Raw genomic sequence first — 19,700 nt, forward strand, 5'->3', positions numbered from 1 at the left:
ATTCGGCTTGAGATCGTTTTGGCTTCGGCTGAGCTTCGGCTGATCTTCAACTTGACTTCGTCTTGACTTCGGCTTGACTCGGCGGCTTCTGCGATTCGCTGGCCACTCGAGCAACGCTGCTAGCCGAAGGCAGACGGGTTTCGGTGCCACTAAACCTCACGGGGAATAAAAGATTCAGTGTCAGTGCTAATTAAAAGTGTTAAAAAGTTAACAAACTAAAAATATACCCACCCCAGGATGCGATGACCTTGATCTGGATATAATCCTAGGTGTGTCCAACTACCAAAATCCATTCTCATAGTGTGTGTTCCCAAGTGTATGTCTGATCCCTGATAAAAAAAAAACTCCCCTTCAAATTGTCAATTTCGCTGGCAATCTCAAGAATCTGGTCCTTTGTGTGGCGGCTCCTCCTCTGGACCGGCAATTGAATTGAATTATATGGATATGGCTTGGGCTAAATGACTAAAAATGCTCTCCCTCCCCCCCCTCAAGTATGTAGATGTCTATCTTGAAGGTAAACCCAAGTCCCGGCTGCTAATCGCCAGCAGACAATCGTCGCCGGCCAAAGGAGACTTGAAACTGAGCTCCATTTAATTGCTGGATGGGACCACCCATTCGTTGACAAAACATTGGGACCATTGTAGTAGCTCCTGCTGCCTGGTTTCAATTTATTAATGGTGTAACCAAAGAACTCACAGATTTCGCCACTAATCCGTGGAAGAATCGCTGGAATTTGAATTGGCAAAGCCACCCGCAGCAAGTTCGAATAGCAAATATCGATCCCTATCAAAGTCATATGCAGCGCAGGTATGCAAAGTGTTCTGGAGAAGACAGAGTGTTCCTGTCTTGGCCAAGACCTTTACTAGTTTTCTGTAGATGCTAAAGCCATGGAACCTTGAGTTTTGTGTGGGGATAGTTCATCAGATTCAACAGAAATATGTAATGGAAGTGAGAGATCGATTTGAATATTTATTTATTTAATTTTTATTTTAACAAATTAAATGGTTAAACTTATATAAAAAGAACGGAAAATATTAATAATGATTACTCGTAAATTAAAGTAAATTCTTTTAAGAAATATATTCCATAGTTTTCTCTGTTTTCTTGTCATAAGTAACAAACCCTGGAAATTATAGCATAATTCTTACCACAATTTATTTGTCAATCTATAATTAATAATGTAAAAATAATGCAGAATTTCCAAATATTCATGGAAATACTTAAACAAAAGGAGAACATATACATGACAAAGGGAAATAATGCTTTTGCAATTAGCCGGCTGAAGGGCTTGGCGCCGAAACCTGACCTCCCTTCGATCGGCTGTTAACCTTTCAAGGTGGTCAAAGGCCCCTTTTAATAGTGAAAATTTCGACTCAAATTTTTGCAGAGTGGCACAAGAGGGATTGAGTCACGAGACAGGCATTTTCACTAGTATTTAACAAATAAATATATAAAATATTTTATCTTCTTTCCATAGCCCGCTCTACCCTTGTAATGGAGTCCAGCAGCAGTGCAGCCTTGGATATGGAGGGTTCTGGCACCGGTGATCCTAGCCAGCCCACCCAGATCACCTCCATTGATGGGTTTTTTAATCGAAAAAGAGGTCGTCCGCCCAAGAATCGTTTTGTGGAGGTCTACAAGAGTGTGAGTTTATGATATATTAAGGGGGGATATACATGTAAGCGGCTTAAGATGTTAGATAATATTTTATTAAATATTTTAGTACACATTTTACCATATATTTTACCATTAATTTTACTAAATATTGTATTATATATTTAACTAAATATTTTACTACATATTTCACTATATATTTTACAATATATTTTACTATATATCACATTCTTCTATATTTATATTTTACTCTGTATTTTGTTTGTTTAAGAATTTTCTTGTTTCTCATTTATAGTTAAATATTTTAATTCCTGGTTTGTTTCCCTTAATTTCTTGATCATTTTTCTGTAATTTTCCCGAAATCATTTTACCAATTTCTCGTTGGCATTTACTTTACCTCCGTTTCGACCCAATTGCGTGACTCCTTTTTTGTCTGTCTGCGACCCAACCGAGGCTCTAATCGTAATTAGGAATTTGCGCCTATTTGTGTGCAACGTCAGCCGTTCTGGCCACTTCCCAGCACCCTCTCCACCCCCTCCTGGGCCTCCTCATCGACTGGCCCTAATGCGGCATTTTGTGTGCTGTGCGTTGAATTGAGTTTTCGGATTTGGTTTTTGCCATATTCGTCATATTAATATTGACAACGAGTGTTTCCGCATTTATTTCATTTGCCCGTCTAGCGTCGTCAACGTTGGCACTCCACCTCGCCACCACCTGCCCCACCTGTCGCCTCATACCCCCCTTCCACCATCCTCCTGAACGTTTTGTGCTTTTAACTGTCATTTTCATAATTTCTACATTTTTTTTTTATTTTGTCGAGCCAAGCCGAGCTCATGCACACGCACCAGATCGCACTTGTGTGTGCTTACGATTACCCAGCCCACGCGCCACTCTCCTTGGTGTGCACACACACTGTACATGGTGGATACACTGGGAAGAAATTTTAAATTTTTTAGACTTTTCATAACTAAGTCAAAAAGGGTTTAATTTTAGATCAGAAAGCGGTTTTGGGTTAGTTTTTCTTAGTTTAAAAGAACTGCTTACTAAATTATAAATTTTAAGAAATTGAAATTTTTGTTAATTTTTCACAATTTTAATGATGTAACCCCTTTGATTTTTTTGAAAAAATTATCAAAATTTTTTTTTTAAGCAAACATAGCTAGATCGATTCGCCTGTTGATGCTGATCAAGAATATATATGATTTATAGGGTCGGAAATAGCTCCTTGACTGCTTTTAAGCTTTCTGTTTAAAATTATAAGGCATAAAACACCTAAAAAAAAGTTAAAATTTTAATTTAAAATCCATAAAACATCACTTTACATTTCTCTCAGTGCCTTGCCTGTGTGAATGAGAAATCAAATTTGAATAAATATTTTGTCCATTGCCATTTGCGGCATTCTTTTGGGAAATAAGCCGCAGCAGCAACAACAACATCATCATCGGGATCGCCTCAGGGGGGGAAGTGTAGGTGACCCAAATCGGTTTGCAGGAATCAAGGTGCTGCGACGGGTGGCTCCAACCACCACCCACTACACTTACCCACAAACCTTGTAAGCATCGAAACCCCTTCGATAATCCCGAATGGCGATGGCAGGGATCGATAGGCAGCAGTGACAATAGCAATAATGAAAATAATAATAATTTCTATACACACTTGAAACGTATTTAATCAAATAAGGTGTGTGTGCGAGTGAGTGAGCCACAACTTATCGGGTAAAGGCAAACTCGTTTCATTGTCTTTCAATGTTTTCGGTGTAATTATTGTTAAAAAGTATGAAAGTTTAAATTATACTCTGCCCGAAAATGAAATTATTTACTTGGTGATTAAAGAAGGGAGTTGTTCAAGTTTGATTTTTAAGGTTAAAAGTAGGCAAAGGCGGTTAAAAAATTATTTAATATTAATAATACAACCTGTAAAGAAAGTATTTAACTAATAAATACAAGAATTAAGTCTAAAATATTTATTTAATAATATTAATAATACATTTACATTAATTATAATAATATAAAATACAAATAAAGTATTTAATTAATCATTAAATTACTAAAAAATGAATTCTACAGACTCTACAATATGGAGAAAAATATTTTCAATAGAAGTTCTTTATTTTGATTTTTCCAAAAAAGAATTGTATATAAAAATGTTGATAAATATTTATTAAAATATTAATAGTTTCATAATAAAATATTTAAAAGATATTTTTAAATTCGAAATTCTTCGATACCTTAATTATGAATATATATTAATAATTATGAATATATTTTCCGCACTTATTATTAAATTAAATATTTCTAAATATAAAAAAATATATATTTAAATTTCTACTTTCGTAAACCCATTTATGGCACTTCTTTATCGTTTTTTAGGGTATCAACAAGTTGCATTTGTATTCATAATTTCATTTGGTTTCTCTTTTGTTTTGCTTTTGGCTTTTTCACTTGCCTCGTTCTTTCTCTCTTTTTTTTTTATATATTTTTGTTCGTTTTTATTATTGATTTGATGCGTGAACAAAATTTAAATAGTGACATTTTGGGCCAACAGCGACAAACATTAACAGTAATTTCGGAAATACGAGTAATAAACTGGTTGCGGCCGATTGTTTGTCATAAATCCAAATATTCAAAATCCAAAAAAAACTATGACTGACAATGAGACAACGAGTACGACGGCCCTGCCATGCCAAAGTAATTTAATTCCATGAAAGGCGCCCCCACAACGCATTTGGGGGAATAATATAAATTCCAATGGTTTTACTAGTACCTATAAAAAGAAAATATATATAAATATATATAATAATATATATAAATTTATGTTATTTCTTTAAACAGGCTCAGCACTCACCGCAGGCCATCTTCACCAGTTTCAAGCTGGAGAGAAGCGATCATCCAGCTGTAGCTGCCTCAATGGGGGAAGGTTTAGAAGAGCGCCTATCCCGCACAGATCACGATGGTTCAACATCTTCAACGATCACAGATCTCAACCCTAGTCGGAACCGGAAGAGAGGTCGCGTTTGGGCTCCAACATCCATAACGACGGAGCACTCCAGTCGCAGGCAGCTGCCCCACTTGACAGGGAGGACGGAGGCCACATTGCAGAGCAGCCGCATTGAGTCTTTGGCGCAGGTAAAAATATTTAATTAATAGATTTAAATTTAATAAGATTTAAATTTTTAAAAATTATATAAACTAATTTTATTATAATTTTATTTAAAATTATATTTTCCCAGCCAACTTTACCAGCAAAAGAAGCTGTATCTTCCTCCTCAAAGATTCCGAGTTCTAGGGAACTGGAAAAGAAATCAGGTAAAGCTTTTATAAGCTTCTTTGACCTCAAGATTATAATTTATTAATGAAACTCTTGAAAAATAATTATAAAAAATTTAAAAAAAAATTCCTTAAATACTTAAATAATTATTTAAATAAAATATATAAATCTTCCTTAACAGTAGTCCGCGCAGCAGGAACTTTTTATCCAGAGAATATAAATTCATCAACGCAACAAGAAGTCCCTGAAGAAAATAGTTCCCAATACCGCCAGGAGTCCTTCGACTTGGATGTGGATCAGCCAGAGGATCTGAGCATGCGTTCCTCCCTACCAGAAACCACAAAAACATCAGGAGAAAGCTTAGAACCCGCTTTGAATATGAATCTGTTGCATTTCAAGCAGCTGATAGACCTCTACCAGCGACAAGTCCTACTGCCTAGCTTTCTGGCGGCAGCCAGTCAACCCTTGACAGGGCCAGGAGCAGCAGGATCAGCCGCAGTAGCTGCTGGAGCAGCCACCTTACCAGGATCAATGCTAGATGTAAGACTTATCCTAGAGAATGCCGCCCATCAGAAGCTGCTGCTTCTCAATGCAGCCGCGGCAGCAACGGCTTCTGCCACAGCGGCTGCTGCTGCAGCAGCTGCTTCCTCGGAGGCGGTACAAAGGCCTCCAACGGTTAAAAGAAGCCGGGATCATGACATACCCACGGGATACCTCAAGTTCCGCTTTAATGAGGATTGTAACTTCGAGCGGTGTGGCTATCGGAACCACCAGTCGCACTTCCACTGCAATCGACGGGATTGCCACTACAGTTTCTGCGACAAGACGCGCTTCGTGCAGCACACTGCGCGCCATGAGCGTATGGACACGCTGATGGGCGATGACTTCCGTCAGTTTCGGGCCAACATGCAGTGCGGAGTGGCCAGTTGTTCCTTTGGAGTCACGGAAGCCTCCTCACAGCAGCAGAGAATAGGTGAGGGTTGAACTAAAGCTTGCATTAAAAATTAAAAATAAATTTAAATAAACTATAAATAAATATATAATAAACTTAAGAAATTAGTTGAAAAAACTCTCTCTTTATCCTCAGATGACTCTAGTGGCTCAGCTTCCAAGAAGACTTCCCACTTCCATTGCCGCAAGTGCGACTATGTCTGCACTGATTCCAACAAGGTGGTGGCCCACCGGCGGCTGCACCTGCGCCAGGACTATGTCCGCTCTGCTGGCTTTCGCAAGGTGGGCGGTAATGAGGCTTGCAACTCTGCTTCCTGCTCCTATGCCCTGCGGCACACGCACTACCATTGTGTCACCTGCGATGGCGGGGTTCTCTCCCGGGCCCAACTGGCAGCCCACAAGCATAGGACACCTTTGGCCAAGACGGAAACAGCTACTTAGGAAGAAAGTATCCAAAGCAAAGGCAATAAAAGTATTTTTTAAAAATTCAAAGACAAGAAAGGAAGCTGACTTTGGAAAGCCGAGGCTTTTATAAACTAAAACTTTTTAATTGGAAATAGGAAATAGATCAAACATAAACCAAAAATGTATTAATTTCAGTTGGAGCTTAAAATTACAAATAAAATAATACAAATAATTAATTTTTTTATAAAGCGTCTGAAAGATTTATTTTTAGAGGCCATGGCTAGAGGGACTCGACATACTGATTCAAAATATATATATAATTTATGGGGTCAAAAATTACTACTAAAACTATAATACACTGCAAGGCTATAAATTTAACTGTAGTATGTTATTTTCTCAAAAAAAAAGTCTTATGGCGTTAAACAAATTGTCTTTGCATGGTTCCATCTCATATAGACTCAATGAAAAATATTATAATCTATTATTAATATGATATTATAATGTTATCTTAAGTCAAAAATGTAGCTTATTCAATTCTAAATTAAAATTATTATCAAAAACCTTGTAAAATTATTTATTTGTTCTTCTAGAAAAATTGTATTTGATTTATTTTAAGTTAATTTGTATTTCCCTTTCATAAGCGTAAATGTTAATTTAGAACAAATTAAATGGCTGTATTGCTGTTAATAAAATAATGATAATAAAAAATATACTTACTTATTTTTGTCACCAAAAAATATTTGTTTTAAAGTAAAGGTTATATAACCCTAAGAAATATTTACAAAAAAGGAAGCTGGCCTCTTCTTTGGTTATGGCTGAAATTATAATACCCTGTAAAAACATAAAAATCAAGAACAAAATAAAATTAAAATAATAAAAAAAAAAAACAAGAAAGAAAGCTAACTTTGGCCAGCCAAAGTTTGTATACAATTAAAATATATCATAACTATGCCAAAAATGCATTTATTTCGATTCGGAAAGCAGTTTTGTGTTAGTTTTTATTAATTTAAAAAAACTGCATACCAAATTTAAACTTTTAAGAAATGAAAATTTTTGGCCATTTTTGCCATGTCTAGAAAGATTCGCATGTTAATGCTGATCAAGAATATATATGGTTTATGGGGTCGGAAATGATTCCTTGACTTAGAAAAATATTATTTTGTATTATAAAATCGGATTTTTTATATTAAAAAACTTCTTGATTTTTTTTTAAATTAAAAATATCATATCCCAATAATGCAAAATATCCAGATGAGCATCACTGATGCAGATGAGCATCACTGATGCAGATGAGCATCACTGATGCAGATGAGCATCACTGATGCAAGTGAGCAAAACTTTTTATTCAAATTGGCCGCTTTCCAAACTGGGGTAACAGGCGAACAGAAACCAGCAGCAAGCAACTGAAAACTGGTATAAACTGTTATAAAAACATTTGGGCAAAAATAATAATTGGTATAAACTGTTATATTTCATTTTATGCATTTATACCTATTTGTTGTCGACAACAGCTTGATGGCAACAACAGCCCCTTTACAACAACATCCCTGCAGCAGCCCATACAAATTTCTGAAATTTTCCATGCAAATTGCCCGTTTCCCAAATTTGGGTAACAGGCGAACAGAAACCAGCAGCAAGCAACTGAAAACTGGTATAAACTGTTATAAAAAGTCCAAGTTTCGAACCATTGATCTTGGAGTAAGCGAAGACTCAAACCAGATGTGACCATATTGTACATTTTTTGGCCAAAATGTTGCCTAAATGCACCTGGGCACACTGAAACTGACTTTGCATCAGTGATGCTCATCTATCTATTTTGTCCCAATAAAGAAATATAGCTAGATGAGCATCACTGCCATTAAGCCTGATATATTGCCTCCCAATATTGCAAAATGGCTAGACGAGCATCACTGATGCAAGGTCTGATTTTATAGCCTCCCAATATTGCAATATAGCCAGATGAGCATCACTGCCATTAAGCCCGATTTTATAGCATCCCAATAATGCAATATAGCTAGATGAGCATCACTGATGGAGATGAGCATCACTGATGCAAGTGAGCAAATTTTTTCATTCGATTTGGCCACTTTCCAAACTGGGGTAACAGGCGAACAGAAACCAGCAGCAAGCAACTGAAAACTGGTATAAACTGTTATAAAAACATTTGGGCAAAAATAATAATTGGTATAAGCTGTAATATTTCATTTTATGCATTTATACCTATTTGTTGTCGACAACAGCTTGATGGCAACAACAACCCCTTTACAACAACATCCCTGCAGCAGCCCATACAAATTTCTGAAATTTTCCATGCAAATTGCCCGTTTCCCAAATTGGGGTAACAGGCGAACAGAAATCAGCAGCAAGCAGCTGAAAACTGGTATAAACTGTTATAAAATGTCCAAGTTCCAAACCATTTAGCAGCCGGCGCAAGTTAGCGGAGACTCAAACCTTTTTTATATTTCATTTTATGCATTTATACCTATTTGTTGCCGACAACAACAGCTTATGGCAACAACAACCTTTTTACAACAACATCCCTACAGCAGACCATGCAAATTTCCGAACATTTCCATGCAAATTGCCCGTTTCCCAAATTGGGGTAACAGGCGAACAGAAACCAGCAGCAAGCAACTGAAAACTGGTATAAACTGTTATAAAAAGTCCAAGTTTCGAACCATTGATCTTGGAGTAAGCGAAGACTCAAACCAGATGTGACCATATTGTAAATTTTTTGGCTAAAATGTTGCCTAAATGCACCTGGGCACACTGAAACTGACTTTGCATCAGTGATGCTCATCTATTTAATATGTCCCAATAAAGAAATATAGCTAGATGAGCATCACTGCCATTATGCCTGATATATTGCCTCCCAATATTGCAAAATAGCTAGATGAGCATCACTGATGCAAGGTCTGATTTTATAGCCTCCCAATATTGCAATATAGCCAGATGAGCATCACTGCCATTAAGCCCGATTTTATAGCCTCCCAATAATGCAATATAGCTAGATGAGCATCACTGATGGAGATGAGCATCACTGATGCAAGTGAGCACATTTTTTCATTCAATTTGGCAGTTAAATTCAAATTCAAATTTGGCAGTACAAATATTTAAAAAAAAATTTGTTTAATTCTAAAAAAATTCTTAAATAAATATAATAATAAAAAATTTTAAAAATTTAGAACAATTTTTTAAAAATGTAGAAGAGTTGTAAAACATCCGAAAAAAATGTTTAAAATTCAGAAAACAAATTTAAAAATTTAGATTTTGCTTTCAAAATAATTAGATTTTTCCCCAAACGATCCCAAATAAATGCCGCCTTCACAAAAAAATTGCACATTGATTTCACCATCTTTTATTGATTCATATTTGTGTGTTCCATCAATTACATTTACATATTTAAATTGCATTTATAAATATTTTAATTATCTACTCCAGCCATAGCTGCTGTGGCTAGATGATCAAGAATATATGTACTTTATGGGGTGGGAAAGGTCTCCTTCACTGCGTTGCAAACTTCTGACTGAAATTATAATACCCTGCAAGGGTATAATAATTATAAAGAAACAAATGTCACCAAAAGAATTATAAAACAATGATTGCAATGGTTTTTTATTCAAAATAGGATAATTATAACTGTCTCTTTTAAAATGTGGAATTATTTATTTATTTTTTATGTGACTATATATTTCTTATATACTAACTAATACAAATTAATAGTTTTCCTTAAAATTCCAGCCTTACGTTATGGTAATCTTAAAGGTCCAGGCAAAGTCAAGTCCTCTCTTATCAATATGATTCTTTGGCGGAAACACAATGTGTAGCTTGTTACGATCCGTAGTCCACTAAAAAAAATTAAATAAAAATAAATTAAATTAAGAAACACCGTAACTGATAACCAAAACTTAATACCCACCTGAATTTTCGTATCCTCCATGCCCAACATGACCACCTGTGTGCTTTGCTTGTTCAAAACATCTCCACCTGTGCCTATATCTATCCCTGTTAACATGACATTTTGGAAAATATTTATGTCCCTGCCCAAAGGATATATATCCAGCTCATTGGTGTCGTAAGGATAATCCAGGACAAAGGCATAGACAGCCACGCTGCCCTTGGAAGCCTCCTGGCGTCGCGTATACCAAACATTGGGTGTTATAGTATCATTCTGATAGATCCAAGGAGCAGAGCCATAGATGCCCTCGCCATTAATCTTCAGCCAGCGACCCATGTCCCTGAGACGCTCCTCGAAGATGGGCAGGATGGTCCCAAATTTGGTGGGACCCACATTGATCAGGACATTGCCATTGCAGCTGACAGTGGTGACGATTTCTGGGAAATAAATTTATCTCTAATCATTATTCTTTTCCATAAACCTTACCCACCTTTGATCACCTCCTTGGAGGTCATAAAGTCCTTCAGCGTGACATCAAATCTCTGTCCCCAACTGGTTTTGTCCAGTGTAAAGGCATTCTCCCACTTGTGGGCCTGCAGCACGCCAGGATTAAAGCGATCGGCGCAGTTATAAAAGTCGCCATGCAAGCAGGCAGTGCCAAAGCCCCAGCGATCATTGGTGACCACCGTCTCCCGTACAGGACTATCATTATACAGCCAGGCGATGAACTCCTCGGAGCGCCAGTATTTGGCCGGTGCCTCCCAGTCGCCATCCGACCAAATAATCTCCGGCAGATACTGCTGGACCAGTTCCATTTGCTCAGGACGCACTTTTCTATCCACAAAATGTTGCTGCATCAGCAGATGCAACTTGTCATCGGTCCAGAGGGGATTGAACCACTCGAAAAGGGAGTAGTAAAGACCGAATTTAAGGTTGGATTCCTTGCGAACAGCGGCAGCAAGTTCCTCTGGGGGGATAGATATAGGTTTTAGATATTTTATAATGATATATATATACAGTTAACCCACTGATTATATCCCTCTTGGGTCCCACATCCACTGAATTCCAACCAAAACTGCTCTTCGAGGGCCACAACGTAAAGCCATCATGATGCTTGCTCGTGAGAACTACGTACCTGAAATTTGAAATAGAAATTAAAGATCAAAACAGCCTTTAGATAAGCTTAAAAATATATATAAACCTGGCTCCGCTATCTCGAAAAAGTAACGCCCACTGAGTGGCATTGAATAGCTCAGCGGTGAATTGTCCCGCGAATTCCTGATAACTAAAGTCGGGCTTGTAATTGCGTTGCATGAATTGGATGTACTCCGGATTTCGTAGATCTATATAGAAAGAGGGAGAGTGTGTAAATTATTATCAATTAAAATATATATATCACAGCTATACCTACTCTTCCAATTAGTCCAGAACCATTCAGAGCCAAAGCTCGGCACTGAATACACTCCATAGTGCAGGAAGATGCCCACCTTGGCCTCGTCATACCACCGGGGCAGGGGTCTCTGGTCCAAACTGGCCCAGTTGGGTTCATATCGTGTACGGGGTCCAGGCACCTGGGCTAGAGCCACTTCTGTTTCCGATAGCCCAGCGATTGCCAGCAGCAGAAGCGTCCAAGCGGAGATTGCCATTTCCTCAATTAGCCGGGGAAACACGAATATTATTCGAGTAGGTTTATATTATTCACTCCGTTGGGTCTGTCTCGCTTGAAGATCAGAATGCTACTGAGAGCTGAGTTTGGAGAATGGGAATAATTCGCTCAGCAGGTCAACAGCTGGCATGGGAGCTGTGATGATGGATAAGTCGGAAGGTGCACTTGAAAAGATGAGTGTGAACTAGAAGCTCGAGATAATTCCATAACAAAATATATTCAAGCTGAAAAAGTATGAATTTTTTCCGAGTGCTTTAAGAGCAATGTATTTTAGCACCAAACTGTTGATAAGAACTGAAATTTGCAGTTCAGCGAAGGTTTGTTTATCAGCGTTTCTAATTTGTAAACAGATTGGGTTTCCAAACAAAAGTTGAACAAATAAAACAGTTCCATTTATAAGATCTTATTTGTGTTGCTATTATTTAAAATAATTCAATGAAATGAATTACACACCAAAACAATACACACCCACTTTGTGCTCATTATTCAAGTTAAAACAGCTGAATTTTATAAACACGAGCTCTTTGGGAATTCAAAAGTAACAATAACACAAAAAATAACAATATACATTTTAAAAATTAACTATAACTGAGGCTCCTGCGATTCGGGTTTCATTTTGAAACCAACAAACGATTTTTCGAATCCTTTTAATTAATAATTTGAAAAAAGTAAACTGCAACAAAAAACTTGTGTGTGGTGTGAATCCTTTCAAAACTCAGAGATCAAACCGCCCGACCGCAGTGCGATGACGCCGACAGACCCGAGGTGTATGATGCCAGGACAACAGCGGTGGAGGAGGTGGCGGTGGTGGAGTTGTATCCCGACGTCGCCTGTCCGAAAATTGATCCGAATCGAAACCCATCTTGAGATCGAGTTCCGGGACAGTATTTCGAGCAATCTTGTACATAAAGTCGTACTTTTGGGCCAGGGTTAGAAAGCTGGACTGGCCAGGACCATCGTGGAACTCCATGGGAGTGAAGCGGACAAAGTTTATGAGTCCCACCAGCTCTGTTATGTAATTGTTTTTCTCCTCTTCCTTGGTCAAAAGAGTGTGACTAGTTGTAGTTGCTGCTGCTGCTGCTGGAATCTGCTGCAGCTGCTGTAGATCTTGGGTAGGAGACACTTCTTCTCCCCACTCTTCACTATCGCTATTACAGCCAGGAGAAGCTGCCGGAGCAGGCACTGCTGCCTCAGTCGAACCATCAATACCATCGATCCCATTATGCTTAAGATACATTTCCAGCAGGCAAAAGCGATCTGCCTCTCGCATTCTCCCGGCTATCACCTCCAGGTAAGACTTGAACACATCTGGATTGAACTCATATATCCCCGACTGGGTCAGGGGGCTGGTGTATTTGCATCTCAAGACCCAGCCCACCTGTTCGATCATATTCTGCTTGTTTAGACGATGGGCGCACTGGAACAGCTGCAGCAGCTCTGCATTGCCATAGTTATCCTTGCGGCTGAGCAGCTCATGGACACAATCCTCCTCAATGGACTGCACCAGGTACTTGTTGCCAAACTCGCACAGCTGCATCAGGGTCTCGAAATCGTATTTCTGCAGCTTGTTGTACTCGTATCCATAGAGATAGTCCCGGAATTTCTCAAAGGTATCCGGATCCACATCATCCAAACGCACTTCGCCACTGTTGGCCTCTGAATAGTCTCCATACAGCATCCGATCAAAGACCTCGGAGGCACAGCTAAAGATGAGTTTGTGGCAAGCGAAGCGTCTGATGCCGAAGGATGTTTCAATGAGAAAGCAGCAGTCCGCATGGCGATTGGATTGGCCAATCTCCACGAGGGAGGCACTCAGCTTGGGATGGGGATAGGAGCGCGTGGTGGGCCTGTAATTGAGTTTTTTTATGGGTTCATATACTTGGAGATGATCACTCACCATCCTGGGTCGGCCATCTTGACCGATGCACTTTAATATTTCGAACAAGAAATTTTGCCTTGAATTTGATTCGAAACTAATGTGCTAACTGCTGACTGACTGACTTAACATACGTACAAATAGTGACACGAAATGGGCAGCAGTTTTGCTGCCAATGTAAATAAGTTTGTAGAAATTAAGATAAAGCCTTCATGAGACTACTTGGATTGACTTGAAAAACAATGGGAAATGTTTTTGAAAATGTTGTAGAAATAAAAATGAGAAGGAGAAATAATAGAACAAATTAGAAGAAAAGCTAACCCTTTCAGTTTTCATATAGAATTTCAACAACTTTCAACAACAGTTTACAACAACTATAGTTTGAAGCTGAAAATAATAATAGATAAAAATATGTTCCTAAAAAGAGAATAATTATCTTGTTTATCTTTTGATTTTTCTTAAAATTTCACTAAATATTCATTGACCCTTTAACCCTCTCAATAATTAAAACATCCCTTGTCAATTGAACATAACAGTTTATTTTTTATTATTATGCTTTTGCCTTGCTTGCACTTGTTTTATTTTTATTTATTTTTATTTTTTTTTGCTGACATAAAAGGTTTGTTTTTTGTTTGGCTTTGCATTCAATTTCATTTCCATTCTATTTGCACCTGTGTTCTATTAATAACTCACATACCTACATATAAATACACCTGTGTGTGTGTGTGTGTTTGCATAGCATTAAAAGTTCAACAGATCGAAGGTTAGTGAGTGTGTGTGTGTTTGGTGTGTGTCTTTAACCTGGACAGTAGTTCTGTGGATCAAGTGGCTTTATTATCTACATAGTACTTTTGGGGGAGGTGAACCATTGTGATACACAAAATTTGCCACTAATATTCTAGACTTCTGCTTTTGCTTTTCTCTAAAGTAAGTTTCCTTCATTGCCATTTGAGTTTCGCTATGGGCTATTAACACAACACAATACAGTTAGTATTACAACATACAAGTCCCTTTCTTCTATTTTTATTTTTTGTGGGCAGAAATCCGAAGCATAAATCTTGTTTACCCTATATATTTATTTAATTGTTCCGATCAATCACCATCTTTGGTTTAAAATTGCCATACTTTAACAAGGTGTAAAGAGTGTGTGGAGTGTAGAGTAGAGTCTGTGGATTGTGGAATGTGTTCTTTTGCCTTAGCATACTTTTTGGGGATTATTTGGTGCCATCTTGGGTGTGATAGTGTGTGTTATTACATACACAAGTCGTGAAATATTCGGTGCATACCGGCAGGCGACGGATCGCAGTGAGTGAATGTGACTTTTTGGTGCATACTTTCAGGCTGACGGTGAGAAATTACACTGCTTGAAAAATATGGGTGAATTGGTATATCTTTTAAATTATTTTCCTTGCATTTAGTAGAACAGATAAAAGATTATGTTTAAGAACAATTGAACGCACTATTTTGAAACAATTAGCTTTGCCTGAGTAAGTGCCCAGAACATAAATTTAAAACAGTTTTAAATAAAACTGAAATCTAGGAAATTGTAGAAACCTATTTGGTCTACAATAATTATAAATAATAATAAAAAAGCTGTAACAAAATTCTAGGAATATAAGGTTTTCTAAATCCCCTTCAAAAATGTATCTAAAAGTAGTTAGTTATCGAAAAATATCGTATTTAACATTAAAATATTATCAATATTCTCGAAAAACATAATACAACATTTTAGTTTTTTTTTACGTATTTTTGGGAATGAATTGGTTTTAATATAATATTGATTTCAAACACCCATAACGACACTTTAAAACATCGATGTAATTTATCGACTTCGGCTTATCGATTACGTATTTGTAAAATACAAAGAATACGAGTCAAACAAATAAAAAACGTGTTTCTTAAGTTCTTCAACAATATCGAAAAAAAATGACAATATTTTAATGTAAAAAGCTGTCTTTATAATTATTCATTTACTTTTACTTTTAGACACATTTTAAAGAGTTTACAAAAAAGCCCCAACGATTTCTATTTCATTATTTGGCATTAAATATTTTGTGAAAGAAAACAAATTTAAAAGAATATATAGCAAACATTGAATCTTTCTGTGTGGCTTCCATAATACATATATAGTATCTCTATAGTGACGTTTATGTGTATTTTTTTGAGTAGTTCAAAACTCTTTTATTATTATTGCTGCCTTGAAGGCGTTGACTTTGCATTTGCACTCAGGCTTCAGTCAGGAATTGTTTTTCATTTCTTCTTTGTTTTATTTTGTAGTTTTTTAGACGAGGAAAGGTTAAAATACGTGTAAAGCATAAGCACGCGACAACTCTAAACTCTATGCTTGCAGCCCCCGCTCCGCTCCTCCCTAGGCTCCCCTCTCTGTTTCTATACAATAAATACATATCTAAATCAACGTTACGGAACTACGATGCCAACTTCGATTAGCGTTTCAATAATTTTTGTTGCTTGTGTGTCATTGTAATGGCTGCTGCTTGTTGTTGTTTTTGCATTTTTATGTTTTCTCTTATTTTTTTTGTCGTTTTTTATTATTTTTACAATATTTTCAACTTTAGGATCATAGATGTAACATTAAATAACATTTTTGCGTAAATCTAGTATTTCTAATGTTCTTTTTTTGTTGTGGCTGTTGCTGCTGCGGCGCCCTTGCTGGTACTACTGCCTCCTCCTTAGCCCTGCTGCTGCCGCACACACTATGCCGTGGTGGTAGAGGATGCCGCTGCTCCTGCGGCCCCACCGACTCCGACACCACCGCCGCCACCGCCTGCCGCATTGCACTGTATGAGCCCACTGTGCTGCTGCTGCTGTTGCGACTGCTGCTGCTGCGCCGCATGATGGTGATGGCCATGGTGCCCGTGTCCATGGTGATGATGGTGATGGAGGTGATGGTTCATGTGATTCAGATTATGATTATTGTTATTATTGTTGCTAAAGTTTAAATGTAGTGCGCCCGCGCCATTGTTCAATGCGGCAGGATCCGGTCCTCCGGTTGCCGCTCCACCCGCTCCCGCTGCCGCACCAGCAGCAGCAGCTGTCGCCGCCGCCTGAGGAACCGCCGAGGTGCAGTAGCGCGTTGTATCACCAAACTCGCCGCTGGTCAGGTCGCCCAGTATACCGCCAAGCAAACCGCTGCTGCCGGCCGGCTTGCAGCCCGCCCCAGCTTCGGGCTGCGTGCAAATTGGCGGCGCCGCCGCATCGCCATCGATCAGGGAGACGGATGCCGAGGCGGATGTGCTGCCATTGTTGCTTTGTGAATTGACATGCAGGGCCTCCGCCGAGGAGGTGCTGTTGCTGTTGCTGCTGCTGTTGTGGTGTTGCTGCTGTTGATGCTGTTGGTGCTGATGATGCTGCAGATCACCGGCTGAGGCAGCAGCGGTGGCGGAGGAGTGCTCATGGACCGACGACGAGGATGAGGCATCCTGACAGCCGCCAGTGTCATCGGTGAGGCGTAGGGCCACCTCTAAATCACGCAAAACATCCGTCTCCTTCTCGTCGATCAGGTTGAAGCGCCGATGGAGGGCGGTGAGGTGCGCGAACGTCAGATTTAGATGGGTGTGCAAGCCGAGCAGCGCGATTTCTCGGAAATGCGCCGCATACAGATGCGCTATCACATGAAATTGCAAGCGTAGTATCTTCCGCGCGATCGACTCGAACGAGCCGGGGAACTCGTTGGCGTATTTGGTTGGGAATATCGACTCGTCGCTGACCGTCTTTTGGGTGAAAGTCATCACATAGTCGATGTACTGAGGCGCTGCTACGCGCGTCTTCTTGCCCTTCTCGTCGAACCATAAGTACGTTCTATAAAAGAGAGAATTAAATAAAAATTAGTTAAGTTTTCGGGGGTATTTGGAGTGTATTCATTCGGCTTACCTGTTGCCGGGTCCGGTCATATCGGCGCAACCGGATTGTGTACAAAATTCACTAATAGTTCCATAGACCAAGTTTACGTGCTCAAATAGAGCCAAGGCTGGAAGGAAATAAGAGTACAATAATCGATTAATAATCAAGGTTTGCTATAGAAATCGCTGCCATAAAAATCTTTGATCAAAAAGAGGTGTTTGATTGAAAGTTTACTAAAAAAGGAACCATAATTGTAGGAAGCTTACTTACATTAAGAATTGATTAACATCTAAGACTTCTCTAGCTTTTCGATTTCTTTATCGAAATAATCGTTTCATTTCCTAGGAATCGATGGACTTGTTTTCAGAACAGAAGAGAGCTAGTAACTAATATAATTGCCAGTAAGCCTTTCAAAAATTAAATGAGGATACATTTTTCAGTCAAGTCCAACGAAAAGACAACTAAAAATACTCTCCCCAAATATTTAAGTCACCGATACCTAAAATTCTGATAATTCCAAAAACCCTGATACCATCTTATCATCAATTGTGGGTGAGACGTCTGCCTCTGGAATTGATTTCTTGCAGTGTCTGGTATTCAGAGATAAGACCAAGCTGTGCGAACAGTAAGGTCAATGCCGAACCAATATTTGCACAAGTGTCCTGATTACGTCAGCCGGCAGAGGTGCATTATGAAATGGCAAAGCAGCAGCAGCAGCAACAGTATTTGGAGCAAAAATAAACCCAATTCGGAGATAAGCCAAAGGACGGGGGTGCGGTGTGTCTCTAAAGTCAGCAATCTCGGATATTAAATTTGCATATGAACTTGCTTGCAGCTGACGCCATTGGGCGACGTCAACTGACCCTGATCATCGTCGCGCCCACGACAAACACACACAGTTTGGCTTTGATTGTTTTTCCAAAAGCCGAAGGGAGATGGGAAAAATTAAAAGAAGCCCGAAGATGGGAGGAGGTAGATGGATGCCTCCGGGGGCCTTTGGCGGCTACAATTTGCTGATACATTGCCAATTATTCGCCTCATTTGAGTCAACAAAGAACTGTGTAATTTGCATTTTGCCACCCGGCAAACAGATTATTTACAAGATGATGTAATAATCTCAACTCAAAATCGATTCTGTTCTCCTATGGAGATGATGTAACCAGAGAAGAAGACTCCTCCAGGCGAAAGGGGGGGCTAATTAAGTAAGATGTGACTCACAGAAGATTGGAGGAGGAGTGTTCATAAATCCTCAATTTCAATTTAACTAAGCTGAAAGTGATGTAAGCTTCAGAAAGCTAAGAAATAGTATATAAAATTCGATAAAAATAGAAGCTAATAGTCTGACTTTAAGCCTTATCAAAAACTTTCTAAATAAAATATCAATCACCTGATTTTTTCTCTGAAATTATATGGGTTTTCCTGCACTTTGCCAGACTGCAGCCAAAAGATAATGTTATCGGACAGACTGTTTTATTTCTGTGGTCAGGTTCATTGGCTAGATGATGGAATATCTATATAAATATATATATATACCTAAGTTTAGTGCCCTCTTCCCGGTAGGTAGGTAGTAGTGTCTCATAAATCGGGGCACTCAACCGAAGCCAAAGTTGAGATTAGGCCCTATCAAAATTTTGCCAAACAAAATAACAGCTCAGGCACTCACCCGCTAGTTAAACTCATTTGTAAATCACACGATAAAGCTGACAATAACAATGGGAGGTAAATAAAAGCAATTTGAAAGCAAAATCGAACGAGAAAAGTAAGGAAAATCACGTGAATTTTAAATTGGATGACTGAGAGAGATTGTACAGTTTGTATGTATATAGTACAGAGTATTGGAATAATCAATGATAAAGCTATAGTTATACAAGCTTCCAAGGTATTATAATTTTGTTCAGAAGTCTGAAAAGCAGTCAATAAGCCATTTCCGATCTTATAAATCATATATATTCTTGATCAGCATAAACAGGGGAGTTTTTCTAGCCATGTACGAAATAAAAACATTTTTTCCTAATTTTTTTTTTAAATTTGATAAGGTTTCATCGTTAAAATTGTCAAAAATCGACTAAAATATCGATTTATAAAAATTGTATCGATAAATTCTTAAAAAATACCTTACAATGGCTTCCAAAAGTTACTTTATACCCTGTAATAATAATTTT

General features: G+C 38.4%; 4 protein-coding genes across 7 annotated transcripts in view; 1 reads left to right on the top strand and 3 right to left on the bottom strand.

Annotated features, from left to right (window-relative positions):
- Positions 1 to 11: 11 nt before the first annotated feature.
- On the top strand, positions 12 to 6,531 carry LOC108073874 (uncharacterized). The gene is made up of 6 exons (XM_017165660.3): positions 12 to 269; positions 1,478 to 1,644; positions 4,446 to 4,739; positions 4,844 to 4,919; positions 5,063 to 5,854; positions 5,969 to 6,531. Exons 2-6 carry the CDS (start codon positions 1,495 to 1,497, stop codon positions 6,271 to 6,273), a joined length of 1,617 nt encoding a protein of 538 aa, XP_017021149.1. The 5' UTR covers positions 12 to 269; positions 1,478 to 1,494; the 3' UTR covers positions 6,274 to 6,531.
- A 3,350-nt stretch (positions 6,532 to 9,881) lies between these two features.
- On the bottom strand, positions 9,882 to 12,343 carry Fuca (alpha-L-fucosidase). Its single transcript, XM_017165878.3, has 7 exons — positions 12,270 to 12,343; positions 11,547 to 11,936; positions 11,337 to 11,478; positions 11,164 to 11,270; positions 10,626 to 11,102; positions 10,157 to 10,572; positions 9,882 to 10,085 (listed from the first exon to the last, which is right to left on the bottom strand). The coding sequence occupies exons 2-7, from the start codon at positions 11,779 to 11,781 to the stop codon at positions 9,981 to 9,983; spliced, it is 1,482 nt and encodes a 493-aa protein (XP_017021367.1). The 5' UTR covers positions 11,782 to 11,936; positions 12,270 to 12,343; the 3' UTR covers positions 9,882 to 9,980.
- A 56-nt stretch (positions 12,344 to 12,399) lies between these two features.
- On the bottom strand, positions 12,400 to 13,868 carry LOC108074013 (BTB/POZ domain-containing protein 2). Its single transcript, XM_017165879.3, has 2 exons — positions 13,699 to 13,868; positions 12,400 to 13,648 (listed from the first exon to the last, which is right to left on the bottom strand). The coding sequence occupies exons 1-2, from the start codon at positions 13,713 to 13,715 to the stop codon at positions 12,517 to 12,519; spliced, it is 1,149 nt and encodes a 382-aa protein (XP_017021368.1). The 5' UTR covers positions 13,716 to 13,868; the 3' UTR covers positions 12,400 to 12,516.
- Positions 13,869 to 14,193: 325 nt separating this feature from the next.
- The window catches only part of Mob2 (MOB kinase activator 2), a 45,042-nt gene continuing 39,535 nt past the window's right edge, over positions 14,194 to 19,700 (bottom strand). For all 4 annotated transcript variants that reach the window (XM_017165732.3, XM_017165730.3, XM_017165729.3 and 1 more), the window contains 2 exons: positions 17,569 to 17,665; positions 14,194 to 17,496 (listed from right to left, as the gene is read on the bottom strand). In XM_017165732.3, the coding sequence (XP_017021221.1) occupies positions 16,392 to 17,496; positions 17,569 to 17,665 (1,202 nt within the window). In that variant the 3' untranslated portion in view covers positions 14,194 to 16,391. The remainder of the gene's footprint in view (positions 17,497 to 17,568; positions 17,666 to 19,700) is intronic.

The sequence above is a fragment of the Drosophila kikkawai genome, chromosome 3L (assembly GCF_030179895.1).
Source record: "Drosophila kikkawai strain 14028-0561.14 chromosome 3L, DkikHiC1v2, whole genome shotgun sequence".
Classification (NCBI taxonomy): domain Eukaryota; kingdom Metazoa; phylum Arthropoda; class Insecta; order Diptera; family Drosophilidae; genus Drosophila; species Drosophila kikkawai.